The sequence below is a fragment of the Hyperolius riggenbachi genome, chromosome 10, assembly GCF_040937935.1.
Source record: "Hyperolius riggenbachi isolate aHypRig1 chromosome 10, aHypRig1.pri, whole genome shotgun sequence".
NCBI lineage: Eukaryota > Metazoa > Chordata > Amphibia > Anura > Hyperoliidae > Hyperolius > Hyperolius riggenbachi.
Genome location: NC_090655.1, coordinates 240728201 through 240745850, shown reverse-complemented (window position 1 = coordinate 240745850; position 17650 = coordinate 240728201). Strand labels below are relative to the sequence as shown.

The following is a 17650-nucleotide window of genomic DNA, read 5'->3' as shown; positions in this document are numbered from 1 at the left end:
GCCACACCCTCTGAAACATAACTGGGAGTTGTCTTTTGATATATTGTGCAATTTCTGGGGGGTTATATAGGTGCGATGTAAAATTTTATAATTAGTCTCTATATGTGAGAAGTAATTGCTTCCTTTGGCTAATGTAAGGCAACATTTGGACCATTGTTTCATAGTAAGTTCCTGCCCCAGATCTTCCTCCCAAGCTAACATCGGTAAGAGTTTGTTTGGTTCTAAAGGTTGGGATATGGTAGAGTATAAATATGATATGAGTCCGCCCTCCAGCGGCCTCCGCCCGCACCAATGCTCATATGTAGTATGCGCTGTGGGGATGGGGTTTGATTGTGTGAGAGTTTTTAGGTAATGATATATCTGAACAGCTCTGTATCGCTCTGCGGGTGGACAATTATTATTTGAGCAAAACATATCCCAATTCGGGAGTTTATCATTAATGAGAAAGTTAGACAATGAGAGAAGATTGTGTGATGTCCACCACTGGAAAGGTCGAGGATCCAATCCAGGGGGGAAGTCAGGGTTGCCAAATATTGGGGTGAGGAGAGATATAGAGGATTGTAAATTTTTACTGAATCTCAGCCTTTGCCAAATGGAGAGTGAGTGGGCTGATAAGGGTGATTGTTTTTTATATTTTGCCGGAGTCAGACGCGGAGACCACTGGAGGGCCGCTAGGCTAATTGGAGATAATAGATCATCTTCTATCTCAGCCCAGAGTGGCCTGTTGTGGGTAGCATGTAGTTGTGCCATCTGAGCTATTTGTGCCGCTCTGTAGTAACTAAAGAGATCAGGGACCCCCAAACCCCCTCTTTCCCTATTAAGATACATTACTGATTGTTTGATTCTGCTCCTCTTATTGTTTGAAATGAATTTGGAAATTGAAATCTGGAGGTCCCTTAAGGAAGCTTTAGTTACCTGTATCGGAAGTGATCTAAACAAATAGAGGATCCTTGGTAGTAAGTTCATGCGTATTTATTGGATGCGACCAGACCAAGAGATCGAGGGAGAGTTCCACCTCAGTAGGTCTCCCCTCAGCTCGGACAGAATCGGTTTGTAATTTAATGCAAACAAGTCGGACGGATCAGTGGAGATTTTTATGCCTAAGTAGGTAATATATTTAGATTGGTAAGATAGCCCAAGCTTATTGGCCAGGGCTTCTGCACTGCGTTTAGTAAGATTGGCAAAGAGCACCTCTGATTTATTAATATTCAGCGTGAGACCAGAGAGTTGCCCGAATTGCTTAACTATTTGTAGCAAATTTGGGATGGATGTGTGAGGGGAAGAGAGAGTTAAGAGTAGGTCATCTGCGAATAGATTGGTTTTGTATTCAGAGTTTTTAAGTTTTATGCCTTGGATATCAACAGAAGACCTAATTTTGTTCGCTAGAGGCTCAATTGTTAAAGCGAATATGGCTGGGGATAGGGGGCATCCCTGTCTCGTTCCTCGACGTATGGGTATTGGTATTGGGGAATCAGTGGGAAGCTTCAGGTGTGCTACTGGGTTGGAATATAGGGAGGTAACAGCATTTAGAAATGAACCACCTATGCCAGCCCTCGACATGGTGGCATGCATGAAGGACCAATCTATTGTATCAAATGCCTTTTCCATGTCGAGGGATAGCAAGGCAAATGGGGCTCTGGTAGTTTTAACTATATGTAAGATATTAATTACTTTTCTGAGATTATCAGGGGCCTGACGATGGGGTACAAAACCCACTTGATCTCTATGGGTAAGTGGGCCCAGTACCTTGTTCAATCGGGCCACCAGTATGGCCGTTAATATTTTGTAGTCGAGATTTAAAAGGGATATGGGCCTATAGTTTTTAATATCTAGCGGATCCCGCTTAGGTTTTGGGATCACTACTATTGTAGACTGGAGACACTCAGGTGCCGGAATTCTGCCCTCTAGTATTGAATTAAATAACCTTTTAAGGTAGGGTATGAGTATTTTCTTAAATTTTTTGTAATAGATGGCAGAGAAGCCATCAGGGCCAGGGGCCTTTCCGTTTTTTAATCGTTTTATAGCAAGAAAGATTTCAAGGTCTGAGATTGGGATATTTAGGGCCGAGGCTTTCTCCGGGAGAAGAACAGGCGTCCTTAAGTTCTGGAGAAATTAGTTATTTTCAACAGCCTGAGCTACTTTAGGTTTAGCTGTGTATAGGGTTTTATAATAATCTGCAAATGCTGTATGTATTTTAAGTGGGTCCGAGGTGATCACGCCCTGTTTAGTTTTAATTTGTAATACCTTGTTGGCTGAATGCGTTTGCCTAAGTTTTCTGGCGAGCCATGTGTTTGGTTTATTGTATTGTACATATACCTTAGATTTTGTCCATCTAATAGCCTTTTCCGTCCGAGCAGAAAGGAGAATGTTGACCTGAGTTTGTATATCTTGTATCTGTTTATATAGGTATCTCGAAGGTGAGGAGGCATGCGCTATCTGGAGTAAAGTTAACTTATGCTCGAGGTTACGTTGCTTTTCATTTTTAAGCTTTTTCCTTTGGGAGGCGATTTTTATAAGCTGCCCTCTAATGGTTGGTTTATGGGCTAACCATAGTATATCAGGCCTGATTTGTTCTGTGTCATTACTATTGAAGTAATTGTTGAGCTGGTCCTCCACCTCTAGGACGACTTCCCCGTCCGTCAGCAGGCTTTCATTAAGCCTCCAGGGAGGTCTCGCGATAGGTGTGGTTAGAGATGAACACGCCACCCAGACTATGTCGTGATCTGACCATGAGCTGATCATGTGTCTTGCGAAGATCAATTTAGGTATTAAAGTTGTAGACAGTAGGATTGTGTCAATTCTGGAGTAGCTGTGGTGTGCTGTGGAGAAGAAAGTATAACTTCGCAAAGCTGGGTTGTGTTCTCTCCATGAGTCCACAAGGTGGAATTCCGTGCAGGCCTTATTCAATGCTTTGGAGAGCTGCTTTTGTCTTGATGACGGGGGCTGCTGTGATCTATCCACTTCGGGGTTAGGAGCGATGTTAAAGTCGCCTGCCCAAATAATAGAATAAGATGAATAATTTTCAATTAGTTTAAGGATTGTATTAATCGGGGTTAAAGGTGCTTCCGGGGGAGCATATAAATTTATTATGCATATTTTTTGTGATTGAATAGTGCCAAATAGGACAACGTAGCAGCCCTCGTCATCTTTTATAGTGTTCTCATGAACAAAGGGGAGCGAGTTTTTTAGTAGCGTAATCACTCCTCTGTGCTTAGTGGTTGCTGATGATGTAAAGTGTCTTTGGTATTGCATGTGGAAATATTTAGGAAATGAGGTTTTTGTGAAGTGTGTCTCCTGGACACATATTACATCAGGGCTGCACTTCTGATAATCTAAGAAGGCTTTTCTTCTCTTTGACGGGGAGTTTAAACCCTTCACATTATGAGATATGATATTGACTTGTGTCATGTTTTGAGTAAGAGGAATTTGCGTTTAATATCTATTAAGAATTTTATCAATCCCACGGGTCTCCCTCTCCCAAGGACCACCCACCACCCAACACTACATGTTCCTGCATATGTAACTGACACTTAAACAAAAAACATGGCCAACATGGCCAAATAACGTTGTTAGGATATTTAAGATTCATTAGAGAGGAGAACATCCTCAGGGTGATGAAGAGAGCAGAGAGCATTATTATGCTACTCTCGGCTCTGTTCATGTATGGGGGACAGCACTATTTGCCCCGCTGCCTCCGAATCCTGTAAGGTAAAAGTTAGTATGTTATCAACATTTTAGAAAAAGCATTTGTAGTCCTGCAGCACCATCTAGTGGTTAATCATTGTTAATTTTAGCTCCATATATTTGAGGGGGAAAAAAGGAGCAGCTAAGCCCTTTACATGCTTAGAGGTATCTAAAACTAAGGAGGATCATCAAAATGTAACAAAGAGAAGAATAAATGAAAACTAGGAACTGTTTCAAGGACTATATGGCGGATTGAGTCTTCATATAGGCGCTGTGTGTGAAGGACAAGCTCATCACCTTGATAATAGAGCCCTTATCAAGTTAGTTGTTTGCAGTAATGTCACCGATATCAATAGGAGATTTTAAATGGGACCTCTTTCCAAACTTCCATATGGGTCAACAGATCAGGCCTGCTTTCAATGTTTTTGTGGAAGAGTGGTAGTTATGGCCCGATTTGTGTAGGACAGTACTCACATTTGTAGCTACCAGTGGAGAAGTCCACGTCTGAGTTGTTCCATCAGGTGGGCATGAATACCACGGTATCGCCTGGTTGGAGAAAGTCTGGAGAAGCCGACCCGTGGGGCCCTAGCTTCAACTTATAAAATAGTCCATGCTTGAAAAGGCAGTTAGGAGATTGGATCAATTATTAAATCTTGAGGCCTGTGCTGGGCGTAGGCGCTTTCTTCTGGTCGCCCAGACCCTAGCGGGTCGCACGCAGGCCTCTGTGGTAAGGAGGCTGGTGGCATTGATTCCATCTGAATTCCTGCTTGTTCCAGGTGCCTACGCACTTCTTCCAGGGAGCGTCCGGTGTATGTGATGCCGTGATGTGTAAAGATTAAGGAGAAGGGAAATCCCCATTTATATCTCACCCCCGCTTTCTGGAGAGATAGCGTGGCTGGGCGAAGGTTTCTGCGGCGCTGAATGGTTGATGGAGCCAGGTCAGCAAATAGCTGGACACTGGCTGGGGCTCCCGGTAAGGTAGTGAGGTTGCGGGCAGCTTCTAGGATCAGGTCTCTTACCTCTTCATACTGCAGTTTCAAAATTACGTCCTTGGGTAGGTCTGGATTGCGGACTTTAGCGAGGGCCCGATGCATTCGGACTATGCGGAACTGGTCTGGGTCCACTTGAGGTAAGAGCGCACTAAAGATGTTTAAGGCCGCAGGCTTCAGGTCTGTAACCGTTTCTGGTAGGCCCCTGATGCGGAGGTTAGCCCTTCTGCTACGATTTTCTACATCTTCTAGTTTAAGTTCCAACATCTCAATTTTCTCTGCCTGCTGGTCTATCTGCAACTTATCTTCTTCCTGTGCATCCGCCATCTCATCCACTTGTTGCTCTATCTCGTCCACACGGCTCCCCAGATCCTTGATTTGGTCTGTTATGCTTTTGACCGCCTCCTTCAGTTCCAGCCTGAAGACTCTTTGAATGTGCGTGATCAGGTCTTCTTGATGCGGAGGTAGCTGAGGGGTCTCATCCAAATCTGGATTAAATTGCCGCGGGGAGGTAGGTTGTCTTTCCGGGGTTGATGGAGCGCTCCGGGAGGCCTGGCCGTGCTCGTCCGCCATCTTGGTTTTGTCTGGGCGGGCCCCTGCTTGTGGCGAAGATTTGTTTGTGGGTGAAGGAGCTGCGCTTTTTTGCCCGTTCTTCTCCTTTCCCTTTCCTGCCATGTTGAGGAGTTGGGATCTTCTCGTTAGGAGGCTGCAGGAGTGCTAAGGGTCGCTAAGAAAGAGGTCGGAGAACAGCCGAGGAGCGGAGCGGCAAGGTATCACATGCGTCCTCGCCGGCGCCGCGCATGCGCCCCCTTTTTTCTCACTTTGGGAGAGTCTAGGTAAGCTGATTTTACTCAGATAAAGATCAATCCTGCGCTTCCTGGCCAAACGAGATTCCTGACTCTCTGAAGATCTGATGTTGTAGAGGGTAGAATTAAAGTCTCTGAAAACAGCAGCTATATCTCTAGAGAGAACCGCCGTGGATCCTGCGGGGTTCTTGATTTGTGGAAAGTAGTTTGCTTGCACTTTCGGAAAGTCCTAGCCAACATACGCCCACATTTATTCCCCCATTCATAATACTTATGAGACACCCTGAGAAGCATAGCCCTAGCTTTAAGGTCTAGGTGCTCATTCAAGTCGTGTCGTAGTCGGGAGTCATGTTCGGCTTGTGAGTAGGTTTCTTTCGTGTGGGTTTCAAGAGCTGCTCTTTGTGAGACCAATTTTGCTGTTAGGGCCTAAAATTCTCTTTTACTTCTGCTACTATGATGAATAAAGTGTCCACGAATAAATACATTTTGGGCTTCCCAGATCGTGGATCGTGTCATATCTTGTTGATAATTACGTTCAAAATAATAATTACGTTTACATTTTATATCGGTAGTGACCACCTGATCAGAGAGAAACTTTCAATCAATTGCTGAGAGTTGGGATTACTGTGCGGCTGCAGGAGATCAATGTCAGCCGCTACTGGAGCAGGACCTGAGATTGTGAAATCTCGGATGTGAGCAGAGAGTAACCTGTGGAGGTCCATGTGTGCCAGAAACCTTGCATTGATCCTGGTATAAGTTTTATGCATGGGCGAATAAAAAGAAAAGTCTTTCTCTTGAGGGTGTTTAATCCTCCAAGCATTGAGTAACTGGGCATCATGCATCTGCAATTTGACTCTCCTAAGGTCTGTAAGGGAGGAAGTAAGTTTGTGAGAGCTCAAATCTAATTTAGCATTCTAGATCATATTAAAATCTCCTGCTACCACCAGCACACCTTCTGGTTCTTCAAGAAAGCTCCCAATGTCTTTGTTTGGTCAGAGTTAGGAAGGTATACAGAAGCAATAGTAATCATTAAACCTTGGTTGGTGACTTTACCGGCAAACCATCTGCCTGCAGAGTCTGCAGTGGAGCCAGCATGGACAAAGGGGCCCCAGATAGGAAAGCTGTAGCTACCCCTGTAGGTTTAGGAGAGGGAGAGTTACAATAGAACCACTGGGGACATTTTTTAGAATAGAAACCCCCTCTACCACTAAAAACTGAAATGGGTCTCCTGTATACAAGTAACGTCTAAGCGCAATCTCTGCAGTCCATGTAGTACTTTGTAGCATTTAACTGGGTAGTTGGCCCTCTTGATATCATAAGAGCCTACCTTAAAGTGAACCTGAGGTGAAAGTAATACGGAGGCTGTCATATTTGTTCCCTTTTAAACAATAACGGTTGCCTGGCAGCCCTGCTGATCTGTTTGGCTGCCAAAACAAGCATGCAGCTAATCTTGTCAGATCTGACAATAATGTCAGAAACACCTGATCTGCTGCATGCTTGTTCAGGGTCCATGGCTAAAAGTATTAGAGGCAAAGGATCAACAGTACAGCCAGGCAACTGGTACTACTTAAAAGGAAATAAATATGTTAGCCTCCATATAACTCTCATCTCTGGTTCACGTTAAGCTTTTTCAAAACCACGGTTTACAAATAGAAAGGTCAGCACTATCCAGGAAGCCATCTTGTATCACACTAAAACAAATGCAAGTGAAAAGACGATCCAATGCACAGTAACATAATAAGGAAAACAAGTTAACGCAAACACAAATGAAAGGCTCAAAAATAAAATATAACAACCAATAAGATAACATTTATCAGATAAGGAAATGCGCCAAGTTAATGCTACTCCCAGCCAAAAGCACTAGGCCATAGCCAGATACAATAGCAAGAATTCCTGGAAGGTTAGTCACCGACTGTTATATCGGTATCAGAGAATAAACATAACAGCAGATAAACTATGTTGAGAAACACAGTTCAGGTAGCCCAAAAAAGTGTGAGTCAGGACATCTTGCCAGTGTCCGAGAAACCATAGGGCTAAGGACGAATACACCAATAACGTGATCAGAACAGAGAAGAGTTATTATGCTGATATTTCAGTGTGGGGAGTTTTGAGAGAGGCTGTTGGGGGTTCCTGGTTTAGAGTTCTGTTTCTTTTAAGATTAGGATAGAAGCAGTGAAACAAAGGTCTGTTGATCTAGGACACCAATCTTGAACCAATATTAAGTCACGTCCCAAGGCTGCACAGCAACCAGGAAGTTCCTCAGGAAGGTCTAAGAGTATGCGATTTCCCCTCATGGCGTACCAACAAAGCAAAAGGGAAGCCCCAACGATACTGAATGTTGCAAGCCCGTAAAGCATCCAGAAGAGGTTGCAGGGTTTCTGCGCTGTTGGAGGGTTTCATAGGCCAGGTCTGGAAAAACTTTTATAGCAGGTAAATCAAACTGTAACTCATTCAGGGACCTCCTTTTGCTGAGGAGTTTCTCCTTCTCTGTCTAATAATGGAGTTATCAGATTACATCTCGTGGTGCAGCATCAGAATGGCCACATGGCCTGAGAGCTCTGTGAAATTGATCAAACTGGATATGAGTGGATTCAGGTTTGCCCAGGATCCTATTGAAAATGACACGGACAACCAAGGGAAGATCCTCATGCAAAGTAGCTTCAGGGAGCCCTTTAAGGTGGACATTATTCCGTCTATTGCGGTTTTCTCGATCTTCCTGCTTATATAGCACTTGCCTGATAAGGCGACTATGGTCTGTAAAGGTGGAAGAGATGTCCGCTAGGGTCACATCATGTGCCAGGACTCGCTCCTCCATGGCCTCAACCCTATGTCCTATGTGTGCAATGCCTCTTCTGAGGCCTGCTACCTCTGAAGGAATGATCAATTCCATTTGTGACAGCATGCGGTCAAGGTCAGCTTTTGTAGAGGGCTGCACCTCATACGATCTGGTGAGTCAGCCTTAGAGCTTGCCGAGTGTGTAGTGGAGGCAGCAGTTTGCAGAGCTCTGCATTCCTTGTTGTTTGTAGTTTTTGAAGTGCCAGGCACCATCTTGTCCTCATCACTGCTCTGAGAGGCAGAGCGGGTGTTCTGGAAGAGCCACGCAATGTCAGCAGTGACGGAGTCTTTAGTCCTGGTGCATGACTTCTTACTAGCACCCTATTGTGAAGTATAGCTAGGTTAGGAGGAGTGATTGTTGTGACCGGACATGTATGAATGGATCACTGGACAGCCAGTCATGTACTACTATCAGGCTCTGCAATTTGCTTCCTGTTTTTAAATTTCACATTAATTTTATTCCGATTTTTCATTAATAAATTTTGATATTTGTTTATCTATACACGTCGTACTGTGATATTTGTATTGTAAAAAGTTCTAAGATCTGGTTGTGTATGGAACTGTAGGATATACAGTATATGTGTTTTTGACCAATTGATAAGGAGAGTGAATGTACTGTATATTGCTGCCCACCCACTGACCTGCAGACAATTGGATCTTTCAGTATCCATCGATCTGTCTATTTTGCATACTGACTTCTTACTAGACCTGGACATCATGGCGGGTAGGTAGCATGGATGGTAAGGGTAAGACCCGATATTACAGCCGGAGCTCAGTGAACTCATCTGCCCTCCATGACGTTCTGGCCACGTAATTGTTTTTAAATGAAATAGTTGAGTGTTTATAGAAGAGTATGGGCATACATTCGAAATCGGTGCAGGATACACCCGGTATGGCTTATCCTGCTTCTGCACAAGTTCCCGGCGACGTTAATTACTATTTCCCCTCTAGGTCCATGTGGATAGTGGGGAATTATTTTTTTCGGCCTCCAGCTATAGCCGAATTATAGTGTTTTAAAAGTAACTTCAGCTCCGTCTTCTGCCAAAGTTACTCACTGAGCACCGCTATAGCCGTAATTCCCATTACTGTCTATGGTGGCGCCGGCTGCGCTCAAATCTTCTTGCGCTGAAAAGAACTGCTTCGGAGTATGGAACCTGTTTGGATTGGCACTTCCTCTCTTGTACTGCAGAGGGCAGTCATATCCTTTATATGGGGAGACACAAGGAACATGCAGATTTCCTGTGAGTAGGCGTGACTTCAAGAGCTGCACATGCCCAGTAACAGGAGCTGCTTGTGTATGAAGGAAAGAAGACATGTATGAGTCCTTCCTGTTGCTGGGCATGCGGGGTCATGGACTTGTGCATGCGCAGCCACAATCTGCTCATTCACATCTGCTTCACAGGAGCAGCAAGAGCAGTAATACCTTCCACACAACTCTATGTACAATGCTAATGAATTAATAAAATAAAAATTGGGTCATGTCAGGTTTGTTACAAAGGTGGACGGGGGTATCCAAAGTTTTGCAGGGGGGCCCAGTGATTTCTAGACATGCCCTTTCCCTGCCCCCCACTAATCTGTCCAATGGGAGCTGTAGCAGTTTGGTTCCTTATTAGTCAGAAGAATCGGAGGAGAGATATGGCTATACTGTATATATAGGGGTATATACAGTATGTATTTATATCCAGCTACAGAAGTATTAGCGGCTTTGGGTCTCCATGATATAAATGGGTAATTCCTCTACCTCACCGCTCCTATAATTTGGTGTTGTGTAATGTCACAATATCTGTATCTGCACAGTTAGGAACAAGAGAGAGATAAAGGTACATTACAAGGGGCATATGGGTGACAGGAGGATACAATGGTAAGAAGAATGTGTAAGTGACACCACATTGCTCTACAAACATAACACAGATATCTTGCTATAAGTACATATACTGTAGGTCTGTTGTCACAAGAGTAACACATTGCTTCCATTGTCTCATCAAGCTCTACAATTTGCTGCTTTACCATGTATAGCCAATGCTTTATGTGTAGGGAGGGTTAATGAGATGCAAATAACTGACTTGTATGCAAATAACTGACTTGTATGCAAATATAATGCAAATTGTATGCAGCTAATCACATTTCTAAGGAAATTAATGTCATTATCCAAATTCCAAGATACAGAAAGTGTATACACAAAGCAAAGTTATTATCATGTGATTGGCTGACTGTAATGAGCACAACCTTCTGCAGTTCTTCGTCAGGCTGCAATTTAGTGATGGTCAGTGACATGCCAATGAGTCTGAGATGGTGAAAATTATATGCTAATTATATGCAAGGTTATGCAGGCGCTGCATCTGGCCCATTTCCAATCTGCATTAACTTTGCATCAATTTGAAATTAACAGCAGTTCACTGACCATCCCTAATGATGATTGTTCCTCACCGCAGAATTCTCTAACAGGATGTGAGTGATGTTGTTTCTCTACTTGCAGGGCAGAGTCCCGGCATCAGAAACCTCTCAGAGACTCGTCTCTCTGTATCCACAGACTGTACAATGGATGATGATGTAATTGGACAAGAGTCTCCTGCAGATATTCCCCCAGACTCCCCTCACCTGTCTAACCCCGAGGGGCCTCCTATCCAGCACAGCTCTACCCCTTCCGGAGGATCTTATTCCTGTTCCACATGTGGGAAATGCTTTGTTTGGAAATCACACCTTGTCAGACATGAGAGATCTCACACTGGTGAGAAGCCATATTCATGTGCTGAGTGTGGGAAATGTTTTGGGCACAAAGGACACCTTGTCACACACGAGAGATCTCACACTGGTGAGAAGTCCTATTCATGTGCTGAGTGTGGGAAGTGTTTTGTTTGGAGATCACACCTTGCCATACATGAGAAATCTCACACTGGGGACAAGCCATATTCATGTGCTGAGTGTGGGAAATGTTTTGGGCACAAAGGACACCTTGTCACACACGAGAGATTTCACACTGGTGAGAAGCCCTATGCATGTGCTGAGTGTGGGAAATGTTTTGTGCAGAAATCCAACCTTTCACTTCATGAGAGATCTCACACGGGTGAGAAGCCCTATTCATGTGATGAGTGTGGGAAATGCTTTGGACAGAAAGGACACCTTGGCACACACAAAAGATCTCACACTGGTGAGAAGCCCTATGCATGTGCTGAGTGTGGGAAATGTTTTGGAGAGAAAGGAATTCTCGTCAAACATAAGCGATCTCACACTGGTGTGAAGCCCTATTCATGTGAGAAGTGTGGGAAATGTTATGTTCAGAGATCAGATCTTGTCAAACATGAGAGATCTCACACTGGTGAGAAGCCTTATTCATGTGCTGAGTGTGGGCAATGTTTTGGGCAAAAGCGAAACCTTATTGGTCATGAGAGAATTCACACTGGTGAGAAGCCCTATTCATGTGCTAAATGTGGGAAATGTTTTGTGCTGAAAGCCAAGCTTTTACGTCATGAGAGATTGCACATGGGTGAGAAGCCCTATTCGTGTGCTGAGTGTGGGAAATCCTTTGGGCACAAAGGACACCTTGTCACACACAAAAGATCTCACACTGGTGTGAAGCCCTATGTATGTGCTGAGTGTGGGAAATGTTTTGGAGAGAAAGGAAGCCTTGTCAAACATGAGAGATCTCACACTGGTGTGAAGCCCTATTCATGTGCTGAGTGTGGGAAATGTTTTGGGCAAAAGGAAAACCTTGTCAGGCATGAGAGAACTCACACTGGGGAGAAGCCCTTTTCATGTACCAAATGTGGGAAATGTTTTGTTCAGAAATCAGACCTTGTCAAGCATGAGAGATGTCACAGTGGTGAGAAGCTCTATTCATGAACTTAGTGTGGGAAATGTTTTGTGCAGAAGTGAGACCTTTTCATTCATGAGAGATCCCACTGGTGTGAAGCCCTATTCATATCATGTGCTGAGTGTGGGAAATGTTTTGCTAATAAATCAAACCTTGTCAGACATGAGAGATCACACTGTTGAGAAGCCTTATTCATGTGCTGAGTGTGGGAATATTTTGGACTCCCCAGAATCTTATGCCAGGATCATATTTGTTGATTTCAGCTCTTTATTCTATACCATACTACCATTGCTGCTACACAGCAAGCCCTCCAACTAAGCATACCTGAACCCATCTGTAAGTGGATTACGTGTTTCTTGATGACAGTAAACACCAGGTTAAACTTGGGAAATACACCTTAAGCTCTTTAATCAGGGCCGGATTTACCATAAGCCACTGTAGGCACATGCCTACAGGCGCCTGATGATGGAAAGGTGGCTCCCTCCCCTCCCTCCTTCCCTGTGCAGAGTCCCGAGCAGCGAGTAAATGAGTGGTTACTCACCCACCACTCGGCTTCCCACTTACAAAATCTCCCTTCAGTCGGGGGCACCTTTAGCTACTTAATATTAAGGGTACCTGTGGCAACCTAATCTTAAGGGGCACCTATAGCAACCTATGACAGGCAAGGGAAGTAAGGGAGAAGTGACAGCGGGGCCAGCAAGCACACTTGCGATGCAGTTTGGTGGGGGTTTGTAGCAGGGCTGTGGAGTCGGAGCAAATTTTGGGTACCTGGAGTCGGGAAAAAAATGCACCGACTCCTAATGAATTTAAACTGTAATTAAAAAAGAATATATATATTATTATATTAATATTATTATAAAGTTTTTTTCTGATAAGTCATCATAAATTATACATACAGTAATAGCTGTGCTTAGCCCACAAAAATGAAATAAGCCAATCAAAATTAGTTACTTGTGCTGCTTCAATAAAGCAGTCCCCGTATTTTTAAAGTCAGATATACATATCTGATTGTGACTGTATATATGATGTGTACACAGGAATATCTTATATATACTAAATAACATCTATGCTGTAAGAATAAAGCCTGATGTGTAGCTGTGTCACTAATAGAGATGGTCAATGAGATGCAAATAATTCTGCGTTGATGCTGGTTTATGCAAATTCATGCATTCCGTTTGCTCATGAAATCAAATAATTTTATATGTTGTTAAAATTTGGTTTGGTGCCTAAAGGGTACCTGAGACGGATGAAAAGAAAAATTTTATACATACCTGGGGCTTCCTCCAGCCCCCTTCAGGCTAATCAGTCCCTCGCTGTCCTCTTCCAGCACCTGGATCTTCTGACATGAGTCCCGGTAATTCAGTCAGCCCAGTCCGGCCGCATGCTGCTTACACAGCCAGGAGCGTTCTGCATCTGCACAATAGTGCTGTGCAGGTGTAGTACATTTCTGGTGGCGGAGTGTGTGCATGCACACTACACCTGACTGGCTCATGTACCTGGACCCATAGCAGCAGATCCAGGTGGCAGAGGAGGACAGCGAGGGACTGATTAGCCTGAAAGGGGCTGGAGGAAGCCCCAGGTATGTTTAAAACTTTAATCAGTCTCAGGTTTACTTTAAGTTACACAGTAGTACTATACTCCACATATGCATTCTCCACAGAGCTGCAGGGAATCCACTGAGAATGTTGTGCACATTGACCACAGAGGTGTTGTCTATCACCCATAAACCTGGTTCAGATTGTACATGAAGAATGTGTAATAGAGGAAGAATCTCCTCATTCTCCTGCAGAGTACCTGCACATCACTCTTACATGTACCCACAGTTACATTGCCTAGGGCCTGATAGATGTTCTTAGTTCCTGTCTGTACCGTCTACAAGTACTCTTACCAAGGACTAGTTTTAGTCCTCGTTCACACCTATGCAGCACAGATGGTCATGCAATTGGAACGTACGATCGCACGACATCTGCACTGCTACCCGCTGCACTGCTGATCCCATTCATTGACAGTGAATAGGTCAGCTCTGCGCTTGCGGGCAGAATGCATGCAGCAGTACGCAAGCGCATCATAGCGCTGCACAGCGCAATTGATGTGAACGGCAGAAGGGCTGTCTCTACCCTTCTGCTGTTCTTGCATGTTACCACATCATAAGCGCTTCCAAATGCGCACGGAAGCATGTATGCTGTGAACGAGGCCTAAGTCTATGACTAAAAGTATTAGAGGCAGAAGATCAGCTGGATACCCAGGTAAGTGGTATTGTTTAAAAGGGAATAAATATGGCAGCCTCCATATCCCTCTCAGTTCAGTTGTCTTTTAAAATTCCTAAGTGTTGACAGTTAAAGAGGAACTTCAGCCTAAACAAACATACTGTCATTAAGTTATATTAATTAAAATAGATAGGTAATATAATCTCTTACCCACCCTGTTTTAAAAGAACAGGCACATGTTTGATTTCATGATGGCAGCCATCTTTTTGATTGAAAGGAGGTGACAGGGAGCACGAGACACAGCTCCAACTGTCCTGTGCCCTGAGCACCTCTCCCAGTTGCTAGGCAACGTGAATAACAACATAGGAAATCCCATCATGCTCTGCACAGCATCAGGGAAAAAAAGCCCGGGCTTTATTTCTTTGATGGGTGGAGCTTAGCTAAAAATGCAGCTAAAAATGATGCTTTGGTAAGATAAACAAAGTTCTGATGCTGTGAAACTGTTAAAGAAACACCAAGCCTTTTCTGTTCTGCTGAGTAGATTTTTAGTCCGGAGGTTCACTTTAAGAGATGCATGTTCCATACTTTCCATCAACAAGATTGTAATATGCAAATTAGAGGAGTCGTAGGAATCCTAACCTGAGGAGTCGGAGTCGGAGGATATTTGTACCGACTCCACAGCCCTGGTGTGTAGGCTCATGGAGCACCAAGTCTACGCTACCAGGACATCTGTGCCTATAGGCTCCTGTGATGAAAATCTGGGCCGGTCTTTGATAGTTAGCAGTGGAGCACCCCAGGGCTGTGTGCTTTCCCCACTTCTTTATTCACTGTACAGCATGGGCTGCATCTCCACTGATCCACCTGTAAAGGTTCTAATGTTGACAGATGACACAACAGTAGTTGGGCTCCTATAAAATGGGGATGATTCTGCATACAGGCGTGTAGTTGGTCAGCTTTCTTCCTGGTGCAGCAGCAACAACTTTAAACATGAAGATGATAATAGACTTTAGGAGACCTCCCACCCCCTCAGCACATCCCCCTAATCATAAGTGGATCTACAGTGACCTGGAAAGAGTCATTCAAATTACCCAAAACTGAAAATGGGATAAAAAATACTGTTACCATCATCAACAAAGAGCAACAGAGGATGTACCACCTACGGCAGCTGAGGCGGGTTGATTTATTAACAGTAACGCGCTCACATAGCATGAGGTAAATTGAGCATCATGTGGTGCTTTCAGTGCAGCAATCAGGAAATGCTTTTGAAAACAAAGTAAACTTTTGAGAATCCCCCATGAGGAGATGGACTTGTCCAAAACCTGTTTGTTCTGTCAGATTTTAACTGCTTACTTTTCTTGCTGTAGTAGTCCTTTAATGCAGAACCATGCTAGAGCTGCATGGACTGGACAGCGTTACAGCACAGAACCGAAAATGAACACTTTTTTTTTTTTTTTGTATTAAAGGCTTTATTGAACAGATTATCAAATTTAACAACATTCGATGCCAGTCAAATAGCACATTAATTATACAAGTGATTTGCAAAGAGAGTCTGACCAACACAACCTAAAAATAAAAGCAAAAAAACAAACACAAAACGAAAAAATAAGGATGCGGCCGGGGAGCTTGGTCCATAAAATCGGACCATTCAACCTGGGAAATGGGGCACCGGGTACCTCCAGCAGAGATCCCAGGGATCGGTCCTACTCGAATGTCTCCAAACATAGTTAAGTTGCTCTCCAGCACCGCACATAAAAAAAAACAGAACAAAAACCTCAATTTATACATCTATTAGAAACAGGAGTCCTGAAGTATAAGTTACCTGTATGACTAGTTAAATGCAGTGTACGCACATGTCCAGGGTTGACTAAAGATGTCTATGAGCCCTCCAAAGTTCCCAAATAAGATCAAATCTGGTCATGTTCTCAGTACTATGATAGTACACTCGATCCATCAACATCATAAGGTCTAGACGTTGGGTGACCAATGCTAAATCAAGGTCAGTGGATTTCCATTTATAAGCAATGGACCATTGAGCAGCCAATAACATGTATCTGTATAATGGCCTAAATTTACCTGGGACATCATCATTCTGTGTATACAATAGGGCCTGGGGATCGGTTAAGGACATCGGAAAGCCAAACACCTCTTTAGCCATAGATTTCCATGTGTTCCAGAACTGCTGTGCAATGGGGCAATCCCAAAAAACATGCAACAATGTGCCTTCCATACCACAGGCCCGAAAACAGGCTGATGGGACCGAAGGATAGATTTTATGTAATTTAGACGGTGTATAATACCACCGAAACAAAATCTTGTAAGCCGTGTCTTTTACCATGTTTGATTTGATCACCCCAGAGACAGCAGTCCAGACAGAAGACCAATCAGTGCGATCATATTGGATACCCAAATCCCGCTCCCAAGCTCTCATATATGACATTTTATCATCATGATCACGCCCTAGCAGTAGAGCATAAAGCATTGAGATTAACCCTTTTCTACGAGAAAAAACAAAAAATAATGATTCAAACATAGTAGGGTCATATACTGGAGATGAGGAAAAGATTGAAGAGAAATAGTGTTTAATTTGGCAAAATCGATATGCTTCTTCCATAGGGGCGTCTCTACTAAATCTGAGCATGTTAAAGGTAATCGGAACATCACTTATCCAAAACCTATTTGCTGTGTGGAGATCTTTATCCCTCCACCAGGAGAAAACCTGCGGGTTCCTAAAAGCAGGAACAAACCGAGGATTACCGAAGATAGAAATCCTGGAGGAGGGAAAAGTCATAAGTTTATATGTAGAAGCTATAGAAATCCAAAGTTTGGCCAATGACGATACAATCCTATTCCTGCCAGCAAGGACTGTCAAATCCTTCTTGGAAACTATCGTGGCTAGTGAGTAAAGGCGGAAAGGAAAAACTGAGGTAGATTCCAGCTGATACCATGCCGGAGGCTTTGAATCTATGTTCCAATCCAACAATTGACTAAGTTTGGAGGCTAGGTAATAATGCCATAGGCTCGGCAAGCCAATTCCTCCTTGCAAGGGGGGTCTATAAAGAATCTGTGCCCGGACTCTAGCTGGTTTACCGTCCCAAATAAATTTATTGATTTGTGATTGGATAATAGATATGGATTTTTTGGTTATAGTTATAGGAAGCATACGAAACAGATATAATAATTTGGGAAGGATAATCATCTTACAAGCAACATTTCTGCCCAGCCATGACACCTTATATGTAGACCAAATCTTCAAGAGTTGTGTAATTTGAGTAGTTGTATGTGAAAAATTGGCTCCATATAGGTCTCCAAAGCAAGGTG

The 17650-nt window shown here is 43.6% G+C and overlaps 1 protein-coding gene across 1 annotated transcript in view; it reads left to right on the top strand.

Annotated features, from left to right (window-relative positions):
- Positions 1–12974, top strand: part of LOC137535036 (zinc finger protein 678-like) — a 29642-nt gene extending 16668 nt beyond the window's left edge. The window contains exon 7 of the mRNA XM_068256798.1: positions 10791–12974. Within this exon, the coding sequence (XP_068112899.1) occupies positions 10791–12154 (1364 nt within the window). The 3' untranslated portion in view covers positions 12155–12974. The remainder of the gene's footprint in view (positions 1–10790) is intronic.
- The last annotated feature ends 4676 nt before the right edge of the window (positions 12975–17650 follow it).